This window comes from Talpa occidentalis, unplaced genomic scaffold, assembly GCF_014898055.3.
Source record: "Talpa occidentalis isolate TD23 unplaced genomic scaffold, MPIMG_talOcc4v2.1 talOcc4.2, whole genome shotgun sequence".
Lineage (NCBI taxonomy): Eukaryota > Metazoa > Chordata > Mammalia > Eulipotyphla > Talpidae > Talpa > Talpa occidentalis.
In genome coordinates this window covers 133072776-133096180 of record NW_023602073.1, presented here as the reverse complement: position 1 = coordinate 133096180, position 23405 = coordinate 133072776, and the positions used below count along the sequence as shown (strand labels likewise).

General features: G+C 39.0%; 1 protein-coding gene and 1 pseudogene across 1 annotated transcript in view; one reads left to right on the top strand and one right to left on the bottom strand.

Annotated features, from left to right (window-relative positions):
* The window catches only part of ECT2L (epithelial cell transforming 2 like), a 51931-nt gene extending 31054 nt beyond the window's left edge, over positions 1-20877 (bottom strand). The window contains exons 1-7 of the mRNA XM_037520479.2: positions 20750-20877; positions 19459-19571; positions 9583-9745; positions 7082-7334; positions 4225-4393; positions 3391-3529; positions 1555-1723 (exon numbers count right to left, since the gene is read on the bottom strand). Of these exons, the coding sequence (XP_037376376.1) occupies positions 1555-1723; positions 3391-3529; positions 4225-4393; positions 7082-7334; positions 9583-9745; positions 19459-19571; positions 20750-20851 (1108 nt within the window). The 5' untranslated portion in view covers positions 20852-20877. The remainder of the gene's footprint in view (positions 1-1554; positions 1724-3390; positions 3530-4224; positions 4394-7081; positions 7335-9582; positions 9746-19458; positions 19572-20749) is intronic.
* LOC119253156 (synaptophysin-like protein 1) lies at positions 5347-6294 on the top strand (annotated as a pseudogene).
* Positions 20878-23405: the final 2528 nt, after the last annotated feature.

The window sequence follows — 23405 nt, the reverse complement described above, 5'->3', positions numbered from 1 at the left end:
TCCCAAGTACACTGAGTTCCAGCCACAGAGAGATGATTTAAGTACTCATTTTCCCATTTTGTCAGTTGCCTGCCAGCTGAATCTTTATTCATCTTTTTCTCTTTATTCTTTTGTCCCACACAGGTGGAAGATTTCATTCTAATTAAACTTGAAGCAATTCTGTTTTAGTTATAAGGAAGGAAGGATACAAGTTATAGAATGAAGAATAGAGACACTGAAAGTTCTCATGTCCTCCCCCCAAAATAGTTACCCTTGTAATGTTTATAAGATGGCCCCATACTGAGTTAATGATATCAGTCAATCTTTTCCTTTGTCATATAAACCATTTGAGAGTGCAAAAAATGTTATTAGTGCATGCCAATTTATAGATCTTGGTATTTGTTGCTATTGAAATTGCTTCAGTTTCATAAAATTAAAGAACTTTTGTACATCAAAGGAAATACTGACAAGATAAAAGGCAACCTACAGAATGGTAGAAAACATTTGCAAATCATGTAGTCAACAAGGAGTAAATATCCAGATTATATGAAGAATGACTGCCACAATAATAAAAGTCAATTTAAAATGGGCAAAAGACTTGAATAGATATTTCCATAAAGAAACAGATTTCTTCCATAAAGAAGATATACAAATGACAAGCATGTAAAAAGATGCTAAGCATCACTAATCATCAGAGAGATGCAAATCAAATCATGATGGATATCACCTCATAGCGACTAAGAGAACCACTATCCACAAAAATTAAATAATTAATAGCAAGTATGTACGGTGATGAGAAGAAGTTGGAACTCTTGTGCACTGTTGTTGGGATTATGAAATGACAAAGCCGTTATGGAAAATGGTATAGAGAGTCCTCAAAATAATAAAAATAGAACTGCCATGTGATCCAGGAATTCCGCTACTGTGTATATATCCAAAAGAATTAAAAGCAGGATCTCAAAGAGTTGTTTGTACCCCATAGTTCACAACAGCACTGTTTACAACAGCCAAGAGGTAAAAGCAACCTAAATCTTCAACAAATGAATAGATACATAAGATGGAATATCATTCAGCCTTAAAAGGAGGAAATCCTCTCCTATGTTATAACACAGATAATCTCTGTGTTGATAAACCACTCACTGCAGGATTCTGCTTATGTGAGATATCTAAAGCAGTCAAGTTCATAGGAACAGAAGAATAATGTAAGGGCTAGAGGGATGGGATAATGGTGTGATAATTTTATGTGTCTACTGTGCCAGGCGTACCCAGATATTTGGTCAAACAGTGTTCTGGGTGTGTCTGTAATGTTGTTTTTGGAAGATGTTAACATTTGAATAAGTAGACTGAGGGAAGCAGTTGCTCTCCTGAATGTGACTGGGCCTCATCCAATCAGTTAAAGGTCAGAAGAACAAAAAAGCTGATCTCCTAATAAGAGAGAACTCCTCCTATCTGACTGCTTTGAACTTGGATATCTCTCTTCTTAGCAAACTGGAAATGAAGTAATACTCTGACGGTCATAGATGTGGGTTATTGCCACATCAGTGCAAAATTATTCTTTCAAATCCCCAGTCTTACCTTGAAGTAAATTGATTTCTCTGCTATCTCCATCACTAAACAGTCCCATGCTCTGGGCCTTCTGCCCATCCAGAGCTTTTTCTATAAGATAAAGCAGGCTCTCCAAGGTTATGCCACTGTGTTCATACACCACAGAAATGATACCTGCCCTAACGCTGTCCACCACCATCTAGAAAATGAAATCAAAGCTATAGTAACCAAAACCCCTTATTTTAGAATATTGGAAATAAAAAACATAATGAATATGACCTATGTTGTCATTTATAAAAACTTTTACAGAAGTTATAAAAGGGAGAAAATAAGCTTTTTCTCTCATTGGTTATTTTGTACATTATCTCCTTTCTAATTATCAGAGGAGAAAATTAAATGCACTTGTAACACCATGACTCAGAGAGATAAATACTATTAACAACTTAGGTTATTTCCCCAGCCATTTCATCTTTGCACACACCCACGCACAGAGATATATGTACAACTTTTAAAGAGTAATAACATTGAGAGCATACAATTTTACAATGGACCTCTTATCAATATTGTCATTTTCCATTTAAGTATTAAAACCACTATTCTTTGAACGCAGCAACAAAATTAACTTTCATTGTCATCATTAACAGCAGACAAGTGGAAAGTCATTGAAGTTAGTGATTTTTCCTAAATCTCATGTACTTTCTGAAGGTCACAGTTCAATTAGAGAACTACTGCATGGTTCCATTCTATTTTTAATGTAAACCTCTATCAGATTCATAACCAAGAACGTAATGATCTCAGAGTATTAGAATAAAAAGACATTGGAAGGAGAAGAGACTTATTTATGCCAATCTCTTCACCCCAACTCTATGCCCAGTTATCCTCTATGCCCAGCATGATGTATCAGGGGAAACTATCTGTGGACCACAACCTATGGAATAGATCCAGTTTTAAACATAGCCCTACAGACTCAGAAAAAAGGAGTGATTTCATATCTTGAAAACAACCACTTGATTACAAATAGGAGTTTGGGTTTTTTTTTTTAGGAAATTTTCTAAGTAGGTCAATGAATATAACCTTCTAAATAGTACCCCTTACAAATGTTCCCATATGTGTATTCATGCACACATACATATATGTAAATACATGCTTCCTGTTTCTTGCTTGTACTTTTATTTTTTTAATTTTCTTTTTATTTATATTTTTTACATCATTGTTCATTTTTAAACAGTATTTGCTTCCCCCCACCTCCTCAGGTGTAGTCCCCATAGAGTTTCCTTCCCCAATGCACCTGTGCACCATCACCTCAGTCCCCTGGGCTCCTCCCTCCTTCCCTCTGACCTCTCTCCCTCCTCCTCCCTTGCTTGTACTTTTATTTTGCTTGTACATGTTAGAAATATGCTCTTTCTATAATGAAGTTATATATTTTAATTTAATGACACCATCATTAAACAGGCCACAAAATAGGATTTCTGACGTTCTTTTAAGAGATGATAGTTACGTGGAATTGTTAAATTCTTTGGACATTACAAAGAAGTTTTAAGATAATTCCTAATCACCTTATTCTTTTTTGAATAATAGGCAACAAATTTAATTCCATAAGAATTCATTGGACACCTACTAAGAGCAAGTCAGTTTGGGTCTTTCATACTTTTTAAAAAGATAATTTTGATTTATGGTTGTCTTTATTGCTTCTGGTTTTTTAAACAGCTGAGGGTCTGTAAATTTCCACTTAGATCAGACCATTTTCCTTTTAGGAGAGGAATCATTTTCATACAGATGGCAGCCCAAGATTGCCTTACATCCTCTAGGTCAGATTTTAAAAAAAGCCGATTCAGGAAAGGGCTGGTTTCAAAACACTGTCCGTACCTCGTAAGCAGGAATCCGAGATGATATTAATATGAAGTGTGGCTGGGGTGCACAGGAAGCTCTGTCATCATTTTTATAAACATCATGCCAACTTTTCCTTGATAATAAAGGGTAGGAATGGGTGCCAGAAACATTGCTTCTGTGGGGAAAAGGGGGGCATGAGTGCAGTTTTAATTTTCTCTTAATTTGATTTTGCTACATGAGCACCAATATGGGTATCAGATACACTGGCAAGACATGTGGCCTCAGGGGCAGCAGCAAAGGAGGGTCCTGGGCCAGGTGGGGCCTCTCTTTCTCCCTTTGTGGGATCCCCAAAAGGTCTCTTGGAATGTACTTTGCTTTTGTTGGGCAGTTGAAACGAACGTAGTGACACACTTAGGGGCTCAAAAAGACATTTTAAAAAGGAGCAGCCAGGAGATTTTTAAATTCCTTAATCATCTGGGTCTCACAGTTTTCTGAGGAATGTCTCCAATTTCTGCACAGCCACCCAACCCCCACCTTGCCCTTTGGGTACACTTACTCCCTAAAAATCATTTCTGGGAAAAGGTTATTTTTGCTTAATGACTTTCTATAGAAAACATACTGTTCCACAATGTGGCCTCTTGGCAGACTATTTGAAATATAAATTTTGAATATTACGTATCTCTTTCTTCAGAAAACATGTTTAAGACCGCTATTCTCAAAGATGAAAGAAATAAATATTTCTATTGTTTTTTCATAAGATATGAGCCATATACTCATACAAGACCCTGGGATGCTGGTTAAGATATTCTGGAATGTTCTCTTGGTGGCATGGGATGGCCCTAAGCCTTCCATAGATGGAGGTTTGCTTACCGCTTGGGCAAAGCTTCTAAGGATGCCAAAACAAGCTGTTTCTCCAAAGCTCGGTGTAATCCCACTCGATCCCTCACAGTCTGGGAGAGACGTGGTTGGCATTTGGATTTGAACAATCTAGAGCAGGATGTTCCGCTCACCCAAGGGGGTCGAACTTTGAATAACTCCTCTGAAAAACAAACAGCAGCAGGCTCCGCTGTTTACTGCGTGCTTCTCCCAGCCAAGTCTACATAGATAAAGGCATCACAAATAAAGCTGCACCAGGGCAATATTCCAAATGCCAATAATTATAGCCAATTTTACAGGCTCTGTTTGGATTTCTTATCCTCCCAGTACTGTGCTGTGAGTTACCAGTTATTTCAGGTCAGGAAACAAAGCTCAGAGAACAGGCAACTCTTTTCTTATGGAAAACAGTTAATTTATAGACTTCACATCCCTTCTTAGCTGTAAGTAATTTACCATTTGTTACCATCTCACAGAGGGCACATCAGTGAAAAAAAAAATGGGAATACTCAACTCAGTTTTGTTGATTACTTTTACACACTGCAAACCAAAAGGCTTAGCTGAAATGTCTTGTCATTAACCCTTTCCACTCTCTTTAAAAATGCCCTTTTTTTCCCTCAACACCCTTACCAGCACCTGGGAAAATAGAGGTTTCTCAAAAGATTAAAAATGGATCTGCCATAAAACCCAGCAATTCCACTCCTAAGAATCTACCCAATTGAAAAAAAAAAAACACTAAATCAAAAGGAAACTTGCACTGCTATGTTTATAGCAGCACTATTTACAATAGCCAAGATATGGAAAGACCCTAAATGCCCCCCAAAAGATGAGTGGATCAAGAAGATGTGGTATATACACATAAGGGAATACTACTCAGCAATCAAAAAAAGATAAACTCATACTATTTTCAGCAACATGGAAGGAACTGGAAGGGATAATGCTAAGTGAAATAAGGCAAAAAGAAAAGAGAAATACCGGGTGGTTTCACTGATATGTGGAACTTAAAGAAACCAAACAAAGGGTCAAAGACAAACTTTCCAACCCTTTAAAGCTGAGTAGATCTGAGGCCTGGAGAGAGAGATGAGAATAGGGGGACTGCGTGGGTGGGGGGAGAACACAATGGGCGAGGGGGCGGACTATAGGTGCTGCAGTGTTGGGAGTGCTGCAGTGACCACACCTGAGGGGAGAAATTCTATACTGTCAACACACTAGCAAGGACATGAAACAATAGTTCTTCAATAACAATAATTTATTTTTTAAATGTCATTCTTGGAGCTGCTGAGTTTGTCAGTCCCCTCCTCCTCAACCCCACAGGCCTGACTTCCCTGCTCTCCTACAGAGAATAGCCTCCTTCCAGCTCAACTCACTCAAGAACTGCTCAGCTTCACCGAGGTTCTCAAGTAGATTGCTTGGAAATCTACTAGAATCAAGTAGATTTGCTTTTGCCATCTGTGGGCATTTTATGGGCAAAATAGAAATTCTAGTGTCTCCTTCTCCTAACGTTGCTAAAAATAAAACTATTACAGCTTCTTCTGGCTAACCATTCAGGTTGAATCAGGCAGCATTTCAGACACCTCCACAAGTAAATGTGGATTGGGGGACTCATATCCTTGTCAGAGATCACTCTTCCTATCCCCAACTCAATGTCACATTTGCAGTCTGTCTTCCTGCACTGCGGCGGGGCTGCTCTGTGCTCTGTAGAGTTACATGAACCTTACGTCGAGAGTAGAAAATGTCCTGTGATAACTTTGTGGTTACTCTGGTTGCCACATTTTTGTGGTTGTTGAGAACTTGGTCAGCCTGGGCTAATGCTCTTACAGATAATGAAATAGCTACCAGCCACAATGTTGTTCAGGAACTTCTGCCTTGTAATAAGTAAGGAGTGACATGTGGTTTTGGCTCTGTTCTGAGGACTGGACCCTTAAAAGTATCATGATGTTTAATTTGTGAATATGACACTTGGGGAGGAAATGCATGGTGTGTGGACAAGGAGACCAGCTTTCACAGTCGATAAACACGTCTGTTCCCCATAGCCAATGAGGTATTCTACCTCCTACTGACATATAAATAAAGACACACACTGATAAAATATACATCTATACTATGATCTGTTGCCAACATCTTGAGAAACTTTTTTTTAAAAGTAATGGCTTTTTAAATAAAAAAGTCATTATTCCTGCTAACATAGTCATTTCTTCTCCTTCTTCAGTTCTTTTTTTTTTTCTTTCAGTAGTTCTAATTCTTCTGTCCTAAACCTATTTATTTGCTTTTGACTCTGTTTGTACTCTTCTCTCCTGCTTGTTTTTGGTCTTATAAACCCAAGAGGAACTAGCACAACAATGCAAGTACTAATATTTGCCTTAAATATTTTATCTGAACTCATTTTTTTCTTATTAACCAAGTTGAGCTATACAGTGGGGTAGAAAAACTATTTATCCTGAACATTCTTTAGAGACTTCCTCTCATGTGCTGTACCAGAAAGACAACACTGTCCTCTTTCCTGGGGGAAGTTGTATGTAAATCCAGTTGTTTCTACAATACTTGGGTATAGATATAACATTTTAAAATGCACTCACTCCTATGTGGTACATAAAGAAACAAAACAAATGAATGAATTAAATAAAACTTTTAGACTATAAGACCATATTAGCGGTTCCCAGATAGGAAGAGAGGGTAGAAATCAGGTAAAAGTGGTCAATGGCATGGTGAAGGATGGACTGGACTTTCAGGGGTAACTTAATGTACAGATGTTAATTTAATGTACAGATGTTAATGATGCATTCCTGAAACTTATATAATGTTATAATACAATGTCAGTTGAATAAAAAATATAAATGAAATAAAATGCACTCACTGTTACGTAGTGTAATTTTCTCCCAAATTATTTTCCTTAGGTACTTTTCTCTCTGTCTCTCTTGTATCTCCTCATCTTTTGTTTTGGGCTCATTCAGGGTTCCATAAGTAGCTGCAGCTTCTCTAGGTGTTAGCCAATCTAAGTTGGACACGCAAGCAATGTAATGATGCTTCCAAGCCCCATACTCATTATCTGCTGGAGTGTAGGGCAGAAACCACCCAAACTTAATGCACTTGGGCATCCATAAGCAATCCTTCAGAAAAAGAAAAGAGAAATATGAGTCTTTTTTAAAGCTAAATTTTTAAGATAGTTTCCTAGTAAAGTTTTTATATACATAGATAATTTTTTATTATGTTGATATTTCTAGTTCAATTGATCTGTCATCTAAACTTGCCACTGAGAAATAAAAAGCATAGCTTACTCCACAGGAAAAATACTTCTTGATGAACACATACATTATATATAAACATAAGTATTAATCATCTCTGTATTCTGATCCAATACTCTCAGGGCATTTGGTTACTTTAATCCTAGATTCTGAGAATTCTGCCTGCAGCAATGGTGTAGTGGTTTGTTCAGACTAAGCCTATCACCGAGAACTTTGATTGGTCCAGATGAGCCAACATGTGAACAGCATTGAAATATGAGAGCAGTGAAATACATGATTCAATCTAACCAAACATTTAGAAAAAATGATGTTTGAAGACATTATAGAGTAGGTAAGGACTTGTACAACCAAGGCCCTAGCAAGAAAGGAAACCCAGGGAAGTAAGCGTGATATTTGGTTTCACATTTACTTCCAGGCATTACACAGTTCCAAAGTAATGCTTAGGCTAAAAAGCAGAGCAGACAGTTATGACGGAAAGACTAGAAGCAATCATTCTATGCATTCTTATAGGGAAGAAAGGAAGCAATTGAAATCATGACCCACTAAAGGGAAGGGCCTAATAGTCACACGAGACTTTCAGTAGAGATCTTTTTCAGTAAGGATGATAAGGGAGTAGACAAACTATCCCAAGAACTGAGGTTAGCATTGAAATATCTCATTCTCTGGTTAAATTTAAGTGTTCTGTTCTTAGTATCACTAAATGCCAGAAGGAAAGCAAATTCTCTCCAGAGGATGAAAACATCCCCCTGAGACTCAAATGATCCCATGAATTTTTTATATTCAATGTCTGGTACTCAATCAAAAATAGCTACACACACAAGAATTGTTTGTTTCTTCTTTAGTTTTTAATAAATAGAGATCCTCAGGAGACTTCATTGTAATTATCACACATGAACTTGATAAAAACTATAATAGATATGTCTAAAAATAAAATAGGTACAAAATTTTGGCAAAAGAACCAATACTTGAGAACTGAAAAATATAATAAAATAAATTTAGAACTCAATGGATGGATTTAAGCTCAAATTAGAATCCAAATAAGAAAGCATTAGTAAATAAAAGATAGGCCAGAAGAAAACTCTAGACTCAAACACTGAAACAATTTTTTAAATTATGTTTCATATGAAAATATGATACTTAGAGGACATGGTGAATCAGTCTAGTGTGTAGCTATTGGAACGCAAGAGAAAAGCGAACAGGATCAATACATGAAGAGATAGCATCTGAGAACTTCTTAAAAACTGATAAAAGTTATTAAATCTCAGATTCAAAAATCACTGCAAAACACGAAACAGGATAAATACAAACATCACATACACACACCCCACCCCTAGGCAGACTAAACATGCATATAAAATTGAAAGATTGCCAAACATTAAAAAAACAACTAGCACCACCACATTCTGTCTACAACACAAACAGCTTAAATACAAGGACATAGAAAGGTTAAAAGTAAAAAGACAGCAAGCACTGAGTCTGGGTTTTAAATGCTGAAAATCCAGGCCTTACAGTAGGCTTTTGCGTGTGACCTCCATAGAGATAAGATTCAGAATCTCAACTCAAGCCACCCTGGATATTTTGTCCTATTGAAAGAAGTAAGCTGTTGATTTGTATTTAAAGTATGTCTAGCATTACATTGTTTAAAATCTTTTAAAAGAAAATGAGGGGCAAACAGACCAGACACAGAATCAATGGCAGAAGATATAGAAGGCCTAGATTTAAATGCTTTAACAGATGTTGAACAAAGGAATCAGTTGAAGTTGTCATTATATAGTAAATTTTTGAGTTGGATTACCATGGCTAACATATATAAAAACCAAAGCTAAATATTTTTTCATGGGAAAAAATGGACTTCTTGAGCAAAGATAAAATGTTTTCTGAAAGATTAAATTGACTTTAAAGAGTATTGAAATGACACAACTTATTTGACTAGTATATATCCCCTTACTACCAAAATAATTATTTAAGTTATCCCCATGTTTTCTCTTAAGGGTAGGTTTATGGTTTGGATACCCTCAGCTATTGTCTTCAGGGAAGGGAGCTAGCCCATTTGCCTCATTAAGGATAGCAGTTGGATTTGTGCCCCATTACTAGGAATTGACAAATAGAAAACCTGTTCAGTTAAAAACTTCCAGGGCCAGCTGACTTGTGCAGCTGCACATAAATCTTTTGGACTCAGAAAGGAAAATATATACAAAGAAATGAAGCGTGGCAACACTGTAGAGAAATCCAGTTTGGCAACTTGCATCCTTTCTGAAAACCAGTCTTGAACAAACCTAAAAAGAAAGATGCAGAAATTTAGTACAGAACACTAATTCTACAATTGACTGAAAATTCAATATAAATAACGGTCATTGTTATTTCACTAATGTTCTATCTATAAAAATAATTAAATCCTAAATAGCATAAGGTTAGATTGGAAACCTCCACTTTCAACAATGCATTCTAAAGAGGAAGATGAGTAACAAAAACACCTACGCTCCATTCCCAGCCCCCTTGAAATAAACCTAAATGCTTAATCTACAAATCTGGATTTTTCTTTAAGCTCATTGGACAGTCATCTCTTATGTGATAGGCTGTGCAGTTATAGCATGGCATGTTCCAGATACAAGTTCAAGAATGTTCCAATTTGAAATGAAGATGACACCTCCAGCAAGAGACAAAAAGGACCTTAGTCTCTTTTATGAACAGGTTGCTGAACACCCATCAGACCCCTATAGTCTTGACCATTAATTTATCCAAACTGCTGCCTCATCTACAAGACTTGGGAGAAGGAAGAATTTCACCTTGCAACAGAACACCAAGCTGCAGTAGGAGTTTTAAGAATTAAATAATCACCACTGACAACCATCACAGTGATTACTGTTTCAGGCAAGACTCATTAGTTGAGGCTAAAAGTAGTGGGTGAAGGTTTACTGAGGAACAGGATACTTACATAGATTCAAATATTTTTTAATTAATTTAATTTAAAATGAAGAACTTGAATACTTTCACATTACTTACTAATTAATCAATAAAAATACTTAGTAATTTACCATCTTAACCAAATGATTTGATAGTCAACATCACTGGCAATAGGACAAATTGACACAATAGGCACACAATATGATCCTCTAGGAACACAGCATCATTTTTTGTTCTTCCTGCCAAGATTAACCTGAATAATCTTTGCTAAAACCTGAATGTGATCTTGAATTGTCAGCTCACAAGTTGAAGGCCATGCAACAAAGTGGTGCAGCTCTACATACTCTTCAAACATGTCAAGCAATAAAAGACATGGCAAAATTGAAGGAAAACTCCACATTGAAGGTGGCGATAGAGCCATGAACCCTAAATGCACGACATGACCCTGGACTAGATTATGGACTGAGAAGAAAAGGACAATGATGAAGGACATTGTTGAAACAATCAAAGATATTTGAATAGAGTCCGTGGCTAGGATGGTAGTACGACCTCAACGCTGATTTCCTGGTACTGAAGGATGTAATTTGCTTTTTCAAGAGTGTTTTTAAGAAGACACATACCGAAATGCTTAGAGCTCATGGGGTGCTATATTGGCATTATACTCTTAAAGGATTTGAAAGTATGGCAACAATGGTAAAATGTTAAAAATTGAGGAATCTAAGTGGAAAGAATAAAGAAGTATTTGCACTATTTTGGCAACTTTTCAATACATGGAAAATGATTGCAATATAAAAGGTTTGTTTTGTCTTGTTTTAAAGAAGAGTCTACCTGCTTCAGTTGCTGGGTTTAATGATTAGGCAATCATTAAGTTATTTTGTGAGTATTCTATTCCCCAGCTTCAAGTTGCTGGTCTTTCTTGATTCCTGTTTATGCAGCCCTGTCACAACTTGAGTCCTAATAGAATGTCTTAAAATGAACCTGTTGGAATGCCAGTCTGGGAAAGGTGCCCTGTGTGTGTGTGTGTGTGTGTGTGTGTGTCTGTGTTGTGTAAGCAGGCAGGACAATGAATGGAGTTGTGCATGGATAGTATCACAGACAGAAATGTCACCTGGGAATCTTCTCAGTCTTAACAGAGGTTAACATTCCAGCTAAATGAGGCCAGGCCAACACCAAGAGCAGTCAATCCCAGGGGATCACTAAGCTGACTCCTCGTTGTCTGCTTGGCTTTAGCAGCCTTTCTTGGCCCTTGAGAGACGATTTGCTCTCATTTGGAATTAAAAAACAGATCGATAAGATAAGATCAAACCAGAAATGTTTTCAGGCTCCTTTTCAAAAAGGAGTCTCAGTATCTTTGGAGTTTTTGTCCTTCCCCTGCTTCCCATATACCACAGCTGCTGCTGTTTCATTCCAGGCAAGCAAATGAGAAGAATTGAATCTGAGTACTTATAAAGTAAACCTCAATTATACGTGTTGTCTACTTGTTTTTAGTGTGTGCTACTACAAGAACACATTCAACTAGAATGAATCCTAAGTAAGAAGGAAGAAAAACGATTTAGTCACATAAAAAAAAAAAAATCAGTGTGTGAGCAGCAGAACTAGAGTAGTTCACAGTAATGACATTGTGGCTCATTGCATTTTAGTTAATGTTGCAAAGTAAGGGATCCATGAAGAGAAATAACAACATGTAAGGAGACAATGAACAGAATGTGCTTTGCTCATTTATTGTGACAAGGATAGCTCCACTTAAATAATTCATGATAATGCTTTGCAGTGTGCTACCGAACGTACAATGTGTACTCTGCAAAAACAACAAGGCTTAGTAATATGGGACTTGAATCTAATCTGCTTTTAAATTTCTGATAAGAAATAGAAAGAAGCTGACTACATTGTGATGACAATGAATGGGAGAGCAACTTGGACTGGGAACCCCGAGAGGGATGGGTAGAACTGGCAGGATCCCCGTTTTCTAGTCACCTGGGTTGCTTCTCTTCCCTGTGTCTGGTGGCTTTACACTTTATGGCATGCTGGGGGGCTGTATTAGTTAGGTTTCTAGATGGACGCCAGTGTCACCCACAATAATCACTAGGGTGGAGCACATAAAATGAGAGACGTGCTAAAGTCTTCAGTGAAGGAGGAAAGCAAAGCTGGGTGGGCATAAGGCAATAAGGAGGTGTGGTTGAAGAGCAGGATTTTTTTCAAGATTTGAAAATCATCTGTAATTCTGACCCATAAAGTTATATGGCTACATAAAGCATAAAAAAATTAGATGTCTCTATTTGGGAGGTGGCATTACAGGTGACTGGTATTTTCCTCCTGGTATTTAATCACATTTTCCAATGCTTCCACAAAGCGTGGTAGTGCTACTCAAAGGACCAGGAAAACCGGCCCTTCACACCCTTCTCCATCCTTATTATAAGAACCATTGTGATTACCTTGAGATAACCCCCACCAATACCAACACCAACACCACCTTTTCAAAATCCTCAAGCACATCTGCAAAATCCCTTTGCCATGTAAGGAAATATGCTCAGGTCCTGGGAATTAGTGTGGACATATTTGGAAGCCATTATCCAGCCTCCTGTACTGCTCTAACTTCAGAAACATGAAAAACACCTCAAGATATTTACAGTGGGGGCCTCCCCTGGTGGCGCCGTGGTTGAGCGCTGGACTGCGGGGCTGCCTGCAACCTCTGCAGTGCCAGTTTGATCCCCAGCTGCCGACGAGGGTCCCACATGGCGCGACAGACCTCTGCTGCCGTGCCTGCTTCTCCCCTTAGCAGTGTATTTCATCAGTCTGCCTGTTCTGCTCCCCTCTCTGGCTCTGGTGAATCCTCTCACCCTCCCGCGCTTTTGACTATGCCCAGTGCTTGTATAGATAAATAAATAAATCTTAAAATATATATATATATTTACAGTGGTGCTACATGGGGCTGTTAAACATCCAGTGAGGGACACGGCCAGTGCCCTCTTCTATTTAGGACAAGTTCTATTGTATGAAAAGATGAATTTCAGAGAGCAGGAATTTTTTACATTCTGTTTAGCATTGAATCCAATACACCCCAAACCACACTTGGCACATAGTAGACACTAGTATGTAACTATGTGTTGGATGCTGAATGAATAAATTTAGCTTTTTCCAGCCAACGTTTACTTCTCCTTTATGTAAAATTACCTCCATTTCTATTTGGCAGTCCCTGTAGTTCCATAAATGCTAATGCCAACCCTGGCTCCTAATAGCACATGATCAAGGCTAAGTCAGTTTCACATGGGTCAAGGCCCTGGCTACCACAATTGGTCCTAAGTGGGCATGGGCTTAAATGAATCCAATCAGAGTGAAACCTGCACAAAGAAACTATAGGGTAAGTAAAGTATCAGGCTTTTCTGCCCTCCCACCATCAGGATTGACGATGGATCCATGCGGTCCTGAATGCATGCCTGATGGCGGGCACCTGGAGTAGGGCATATATAGGTGGGATTCACCTAGGCTGAGACTGGGCTTATAAGGGCAGCATTCACAGGGACGCCAGCAGAGTGAAGAGAGCAGAGTGAAATGAGCAAAGTAGTAGAAGCCATGAGAGAACGCCAGAGAGCCCAGAAAGAGAAAACTCACTGGGGGTTGGGTGGTCTGCCAGTCTCTGGGCCCCCCAGCACCCTTGCCTGATGTGTACCTGGTAAATCCCAATAAAAGCCTGCAAAAGCCCCTGAGGGCTCCAGGACTCCTTCACCTGTCTGCAACAGGTCATAGAGAACCTGCTCCTGTCCCTTTCTGCTGCTACAGGTCATAGAGAACCTGCTCCTGTCCCTTTCTGCTGCTACAGAAACTTTTTTACTTTTGGACACATCTGAGGAAAGGAAACAATGAAGCTGTGAGTGCCAAAGGCAGCCCAGAAGGACAGAAGAAACAGACACTGGTTTTCTTACTGAACCTCCACATAAAGCGTCAGCTGCAACCAAACCTACATCCCTGGCTTTCTGGTACGTGAGAGTAAAATCTTCTTGTATTATTTACATCAAGTTTAGGGTTACTTGAAATGAAACACATTCTAAAACCACTAAGTAGCATCCCAAGGGAAAGATGAAGAAGGAAACTAAGAACCTGCATAAATCATTTTGGTCACTGTTTTAGGAAGGAAGGGATGGGAGACTCGTGTGGTCCGTGTTCCTGCCTCAGTGGGGGGAGGCCCCTTATTCCAAGAAGTGGACCCTCTTGGACACTTCCTAAAGAGGTTCTCAAATACAGAATATAGAACACAGGCAACGTTTTAAAGACTTATCTCTGTTTCCATGAATTATCTGTGAATTTCACTCTGAGTAAGAGGACACAGTAGATCTGGAAGCTACTACCAGGGACTTACAAGTGGTTGGAAGTCTATCAAGGCCACTGCATTTGGGAAGCTGTGCAATGAGCAACTTTAAGAGGTGCCATTCACACAGACGAGAATGCCTCCTGTAATTAATTCACTCAGATGATAATACCCCCTGAAATGGTACTCTAGGGTATTATTACTGTTCTTAATTTCCTCTTGAACTGCTTTTTAGGGGTCTCAGGTTAAGGAAATAATAATTTACTTCATCTGAAGGATGCAAAGTATTAGGAATCTCTCATCTTTGAAAATGTAGTATCTTGAAAAAGTCCTTCCTAGAAAATCATGCAATAATTTTTTTTTCTCTGATGACCTAACTTTTTGTTATTGTGGCAACCAGATGGGTTGAGATGTCCTCATTCTTCAGCAGCATTTATTGAGTGGCTGCTATGTACTGGTATTGCTCTAAGTGCTCCAAACAGAAAGTGACGCCAGAAAAGTTCTTGTCCTCATGGAACTAAATTCTTATGAAGCTGGCAAGTAACAAGTGCTGTACATAATTATAGGTGATATAAGTGCTATAAAGCTTACACATTAAAAGAGAGAGCGGCACCACTTAGAAAATGGATAGCAAGAATTTCATGTGCACAGACTGTGCCTAATATCAGGCAATGACCTTCACACCATTCACTCTCCCATACTCACCCCATAAAACAGCTTTGGGCTTCTGGATTCCCCTTTCTTTATAAACTTTTATCTTTATAAAAGATTTTCTTCCTTTATCCACTCCCCAAAACTACCCCACAACAAAGGCTAATGCTTCATATGGTTGGCCATGATGATCCGCTTATGTGGAAGGACAGGAATATGTCCAGAATATGGGCCTGAGGAAGGGTCAAGTTAAACCCAAATTTCCAGACTTGTTTTAGATTTTTAGAAACTGGTTTGTCTTTGACTATATTCCCTTCTCTCTACCACCTTCACATAAAAACATTCTCTTTTCAAATGGACCTCAGGATTCAGAGGGAGACAGCTGTTCTATATTCAACATTCACCAAGAAGTAGATTGTCTTTGAAAAATTTAGACACCATAGATCACAATTGAAATAGTGTCATCCTGCACCGCACCCCCCCAAGGGGTGCTTGGAAAGAGTGGGTGGTGTCTCTTAAGGACATCACTCGGGATATTCTTCCGTCCCACAAGCCCACTTCTAGTCAATTCTGATGGAGACAAGTGATGGCAGCTCAGCACAGGCTCCCCGTTTTCCCCAACACACACAGACTCTCGCACACACTTCATCCAGCTCCTGGGAATGCAGTAGCTCGAGTGCTGCCCCACCCACCGTGGAAGCTGCAAGTTTGAACAGCTCCTGGAATGAAAGGCCTTTGCACAAGGTGTGACCTGTTGCCGCAGAGGCAATTTGAAACCGGTCTCACCAGTGTGGCTAGGAGACTGATTCAGACTTCTCATAGGTGCCTGCAAGTGTGACAGACACAAACAGCCCAGCTTCCTTTAAGGAGTCATAGGAAAGGTCAGTCGAGCAAAGTGCAGGAGGACAACAGCACTGGAAGCCATTAGACATGTGGACATAGAAGCACAATGTATTGGGTGAAATGCCACTATTGAAGTATGTAAGGATTGCGAGGGGTGAAAGATAAGCAAGTAAAGCTTCCCAGAACAGATGACATTTGAATTGGGGTGAGAGAATTTGCCAGAAGGTTTTCAGCTGCTTTGGAAAATATCTTAAAAATAATTTAAAAAAAAATCTCAAAACTTAACAATATGGAATATTAGGACAAAAAGAAAAATCTTAGATGCTTGACTATATCTCAGATATTAAGAAGAAACTTTTAAAGAAATTCTGAAAAAGTTTTTCATCAGTAATTTAATACCCTGATTAAATTTTATAGCTAAAACTTCTTGAATTTCAAAAACTATTCAGAAATTACAAAACAAAACATCCAAAACAATGGCTTCTCTGTCTTGACAACAAAGAATTGCAAAAATCAAAGAATTGCATAGCTTACTTATAAAGATTTCTGGCATTCAATAATACTGAATTCTTTATTCATAAACACACAACTAGGGAGAAATAGAGATTACAGAGATAAATGTTTTGAAATTAATGCTTAATAATTAAAGTTGATTGCATTGCTACCATTTGATCTAACAATTCCACTCCTGATAAATACCTAAAAGAAATAAAAACATCCACAGAGAAAAACTTATATACAGACATTCTTAACATTTTCCACAATAGCTAAAATGTAGAAATCACCCAAATGTCCATCAACTGATGTATGAATAGTCCATATTTTGTTTATTCATTCAATGGAATATTATTTGGCAATAAAAATGAAATACTAATACATGCTGAAAAATGGATGGACTTTGAGAACATTACAATATCTAAAAGCAGCCAGTCACAGAAAACCATATATTATATGATTCCATTTATAAGTCCAGATGGGCACATTGATAGAAAGTGGGTTAGTGGTTGCCAGGGGCTGAAGGATAGAGATGAAGAGAACTGCTGATGGGCAGGGAGTTTCTTTCTAGGGAGATAAAAATATTCTAAATTTAGATTGTGGTGATGATCACAGAATTCTGTGACTGTGCTAAAGCCATTGAATTGTACCATTTAAATGGGTGAATTTTATTATATGTAAATTATATCTCAATAGAGATGTTTAAAGAAAGTTGGCTGCACTAATTTTAACCTAAAAAAGAAAATGAGTTGGGTGTTCAAATTTAATTGCAATCAAGCTCAGGTGAAATTGGATTAGATTATCTGCATGGGGTGTCTGTAAATGTTGACAGGAAAGAAGAAATGTCCTCCTGGAGAGATGAGAAGAAAGTAACAAAACAGAAACTTAGTCCAGTCTTTGGGGAATGGGCTGATTGATGTTTAACAACAAAAACTACCACTACAAATTACAGATGCATTCAGGATGCCGAATCTGGAGAACAGAAATTGACTTTCAACTTATCCTGAAATCAATAGCCCAGAATACAGAACTATAAAACACACCAGTTCTCTACAGAAAAACAGCTGCTGTCAAACAAAGTAAAGCACTTTGAGCAGCGTAGTTCCATATCCTGATCCCACAGAAAGAAAAATTCAGGTTCCAGACAAAGGATGCAATTCCCTTTGATGAAATGTCAGGCCTAATCTTAATGAACCTCAAAATATAGCCAAGATCTCTAATGACCTCCAGTGGTTACAAGGAAAATTGCGTGAGATGTGTGAGATAAGAGACTAGAACTCTATGCACCAAGAAGCAATTAAACAAGCGTGGGTATGAGATTTGGTCTATTCCTTTCTTAGGGTGAAAGCTGCAAAGTTGGAGTGAAAGGAAGCCTAGCCAGTGTGACCGTAAGAAAGTTCCCTTCCCTCTGATGTTTAAGCATTGACTAACCAACTTATTTGTCTGTGGTCTGTCTTTGCGGTCTCTTTTCAACACAGCCAGGAAGATGTGTCTCTAGGGATTTCGTGACTCCACCAGGAACAGCTAGTTAACAATTCACTGTGGACACAGGAGAAAGCTGACTGCGGGTAAGGTGAGCGAGTAGGCGGGAGAGATGAGCAGACAGTGGAAAAAAGCAGGAGGCAGGAATTGTAAACTAAAATAAGCCAATTTGGCCCTGTGCACCTCTCAGATACTTTTGTTGCTGCAACCAGGTTGCAGCGAAAGCAACTAATGCAAATAATGCCAACCTAGAGTTTTACTAAACAAACCCTACTATGTAAGCCCAAACCACTTCATAGTGCCTCTGTGGGCTTGATGAAGTCCCAGCTCTCTGTCCTTCGGGTGAAAGATTCACTAAATGGAGAAAAGCCAATGTTCCAAAAACAGGATTCTATTATTACCCTCATTATTGGCTTCAGGCTACCAGAAATCCCCAGACCGACAAGGCAATTAATTCATCAATTTAGGGATAAACCTGAGAAACCATCTTTACAAACTGCTGCCACTGGCCAAGGTGGATTCTTCAACCAGGTCCACACAGACTGGAGGACTCTCTAGAACAATTTGGTTCCGTCCCTATACATGAATACCTTTAATTTTACCATAATGAGTTCATTTCTAACATTCATCTGGCAAGTTAACAAGCTACTAGTTTCTCTGATAATGACTAACATGTGATATATTTGCTATGCTAATTAGCAAAGTATCTGGCAATAACAGAGACACTGTGACCTTCCAATACAATTCGAACTAATCACCCCTCGATTATTCCTGATCAGAACACTAGCTGCTCCTGGGTGTAATTTCAACGAACACATTCAAATGTCACACTCTCTCTGCTGGAGTATTTACAGCAAATTACAAACATAACAGGAGGGAAAGTTAAGAAAAAGAACAAGGACCCACTGGCAATCAGGGACCACACAAGTCTTACACATATTCCAAAATGTTGCTACCATTGCCTACCATGTACCGGATAGCTACCTGCAATACCTTGTTTGATAATTCCATGGAGAATTTAATATAGTACAAGAATGTTAAATATAGTATGAGAATAAATCTAAAAAAAAAATAACTTAAAATTTCACTGGCTGGGCTATTTAAACATCCCACTATGGTATGAAAGTGTAAATGATCCCAACAGGAAGGAGGCTTCAGAGAGTCTTTTTATAATCCTTAAAATGTCAATTGTTTTTTATTGTCCTAGGGGGGGAAAAAGGAAAAGAAACCCTTGATGATCATATAAACACTTTTACTGTATTTTATTTTCTTTAAGAACTAATGATAATGACATCACTAGGCTATATTTACCTTATTTGTGATTTAGTACATCGTAAAAAAATCTTGAATAAGAACTCTTGACGTTGCTTGCTAGTCCAGAGGTCAAACCAATGACATATGAGAGCAACTCTTTCCTGAAAGAGCTATAAAGGGGAGAAAATGACATTGTCCTGTGTAGTTCAATATATTCTCGGTTGCTAAGCAATCCATAGATAATCTAACAACCTCACAGCTAATATTTGCACAGCACATTACAGTTCACAGGGTATTTTCACATATGTAGTCAGGGTCTCTCCCTTCAGCTTAAACTGTTTTGACCCAGGGATAAAAGACAAGTCCAGGCTTGTTGAGTGAGCTGGTTGGCAAAGCTGGGGGTGGTGGGGAGATAGAGTTACAGAAGGGGCCAAGCAAAGAAGTATGCATCCTGGTTCTTATTTCCTCCTAAGCTAATGTGGCCTGGGGAAAAGGTTCAAACATGACATCTGGAAGACACATATAGGCCACACTTGTTTATTGTGCAACAGGGACGTGTAAGGGCAACTTGACTAAGCCACAGTCTTTGGTCTTCATAGCACCTGCCAAACTGAAAATTTATAATGATTTCTACATAGCCATTGCTAGTGTCTCTGGGGAAAACAAGCATCAAGGACCAGCAAGCCCCTTCTCACCCCAAACCTGGGTTTCAGTCCTGCTGTGCTGAGATGACATATACAAACTGTCTGTCACTGGGTCAGCCTTGAGCCGCCAAGCTGCCCAGTCACCATCCCCTATGAACAGGCCTGAATGATGCATGTGCTCTGAGGACTCAGCTGCCTTTTCCACTGAGGTCTCTGGAGCTGCTGGGCCACTCAGTGCCTACTTTCTGCACTACCTTTCAAAGGAGAGCAAATTCAAGTAACATCAGACCATATAGTTGGCATGGAAGGGAAGAGAGGGTGATAGAAACAGAAAAATACTCTCCACATAGAATCACTAGGTATTTATTAACACTCTCCACATCCAATCACCACCAATAGCACATCCTCATTGTTTCCTTCTCCATCCTCATTGTTTTCTCCCCCATTATATCAATAGCAATCAAGTGTGTGTCCTGGAGATTTCTATTTTGCCCCTAGAGGAAAGGGGAGGCAGATTTGAGCCTCTCACAAGGTAGGCGTTGGGAACTGGGGTGAGAAGACACCATCTTAGGGGCAGACAAATGTAGGTTGAATTCAAAACCATCTTTAGAGTGTTTTTTTAATATGGTAACATGAGACCCAAGACAGCACAGTAAATTAACCTTACAAATTAGGCATTTTTTATTCTAGAGTATGTAACTCACCTGTCTATTTAATGACTTGTTGCTAAAAGGTGTCCAGGCACTAAATCTTGTGTGGAAACTCTCCACTTCCAGGGCTTTCCTGCTTGAATCCCCAGCTGACATCTCAGCAAATTATTTTCTTCCAGTTCTAGGAACTACAGATTTATTTCAACAGATATTTAATTAAGATCACCTAGAAACATCCAGTATATTAATGTTCTTATAGAATTATAGAATTACAGTGGTTCATTTATACTATTTTATAGACATACATATAGTTAATCTATACATATATGTGTGTGTGTGTGTCAGTACACACACATATCTGCATGCAAGATAATCCATTCAGATGTACACGGGGGGGCACATGAACTCCATATCATTATAATTTATTCTGTCCTCACCTGCTTACATCCAAATGTGAATCTAAACCAGGGTTGTTTTGAATGTTTCTAGGAAACTAACTCAGAAATTAGATAGATCCTTCATCAGACAGGACTGTTGACTCTTTCCCGGGAAAGCATGAATCTGAAGGGTTTAAAAAGGGCACTTTGCCTGCCTATCTTTTGAGCTACAAGTCAAAGAGGGTAACTGAAACAAGAGAAGTTTGTTTTCTCACAGTTCTGCAGCCTAGAAGTCCAAAATCAAGATGCTGTCAGAGTTGGCTTCTGGGGAGGCCTCACTTTTTCACTTGTCGATGGTTCCTTCTCACGTGTTCATATGGTCTTTCTTCTGTAAGAGAGAGCAAAGGAGAGAAAGGGAAGGCAGAGAGAGCATCCATGATTGATTTGGTGTCTCTTCCTTTTGTCACAAGGGCACCAGTCCTCCTGGATTAAGGCTCTACTCTTATAACCTTCTAACTCCTCCTTATTTAACTTAAGATTCTGTCTCCACATACAGTCACACTGGGAATCAGAGCTTCAAATTTCAATGGAGGTGAAGGTGCAGGGGGAAGCATAATTCAGTCCATATCAGGTGCTTCTGCTTCAATATCCCTCATAAGACTGTAGTCAAGGTGTGGGTGAGGACTTCGTTCTCATCTGTAGGATTTGAAATGTGTTCATGTAGTTGTTGATAGATTCAGTTGCTCATGGCATTTGGAGTGAAGGCTTCAGTTCTCACTGGTTATTGGCTAGAGATCTTCCCTCAACTTCTTTGTCACATGGGCCTCTCCATAGGGCAATTTTCATGGTCACTGGCTTCCATTAGAGCAAGCAATTAACAAAGCAAGAGAAGACATGAGAGGGAAGCCACAGTCTCCTTATAACCTGATCTCAAAAGTGATATCCCATCACTTTTGCTCTGTTCTGTTAAAAGCAAGTGACCAAATTTAGCCCAGACTCAAGGGTAAAAGGCTAAGAGCACTGATACCTTGTTTCACATTTTACCCTACAGAACAGTTCCTTTTCTCACATTCAGAAGACACTCCAGCAACCCATAGCACTATGAAAAGTAATGTTTCTTGTTTCAAGCTATTAAATCTTGAGATGGGGGCCTCCCCGGTGGCGCAGCGGTTGAGCGCTGGGTTGCGGGGCTGCCGGCGACCTCTGCGGCGCCGGTTCGATCCCCGGCTGCTCCCCGGCCACCGAAGGAGGGTCCCACATGGCGCGCAGACCTCTCCTGCCGCCCGCTGCTCCCCTCAGCAGTGTACTTCGGTCTTTCTGCCTGCTCTGCTCCCCACTCTGGCTCTGATGAGTTCTCTCACCCTCCCGCGCTTCTGACTGTACCCAGTGCATGTATAAGCGAGGCGAACGAACGAACAAACAAATAAAAAAAAAAAAAAAAAAAAAAAAGATGTGAGCAGTGTTGCAAATCAAGGTATAAAATACAATTTAAAAAAAAAAAATAAATCTTGAGATGGTTTGTTATCTATCACAGACTGACAAAGTGACGTGTTGGTAAGCCTCCAGAACTCTCATAAAGAGCTGGTGGAAGTATAAATTAGTATACTTTGAAAAAATGTTTGGCATTATTTCCTAAAGTTGAACATATGTATACACTTGACCCAATGGGAAGAAATGTACATGTGGACCAAACACATCCACAAAAATATTCACAGCTACATCAGATAGTTCCAAACTGGAAACAACTCAAGCATTCATCAACAGTTTGGATGGATAATTATATTGCATATATTCATGTAGTAAAATGCCACACGTCAATGAACAGTCCGCTGCTAACACAATGTGAATGAATCACATACATAAGACATTAAACAAGAGGTTGGTAACAAAATATATGTTTCATATGGTTTCACTTATACAAAGTGCTACACCATGGTTAGAAGTTAGGATGGTGATTACCTTTGGGGGAGAAAAAGAGGGCAATGAGTGGAAGGAAAAGAGGTGAATCTGGGGTACTGGGGGAGCCCAGGGGAGTTCACGCCATAATTCATTGAGTTCTACCCTTGTGAGTTGCATATTTTTTAATACCTTTCTATCTTAGTTAAGAAATCATTATGGGTGGAAATAGAATGAATAAAAAAATGAAAAAAGTCTTTAGAAAGGTGTTATCCACAAAAACATCAAACACTATTAAGTACCTAGAAAAAAAACAAAAGTCCAAACTTTACGGCTGTAGTGATGGGATATCACTTCTGAGCTTAGGTTACAAAGAGACTGTGGCTTCCCTCTCATATCTTGCCTTGCTTTGTTAATTGCTTGCTCTAACGGAAGCC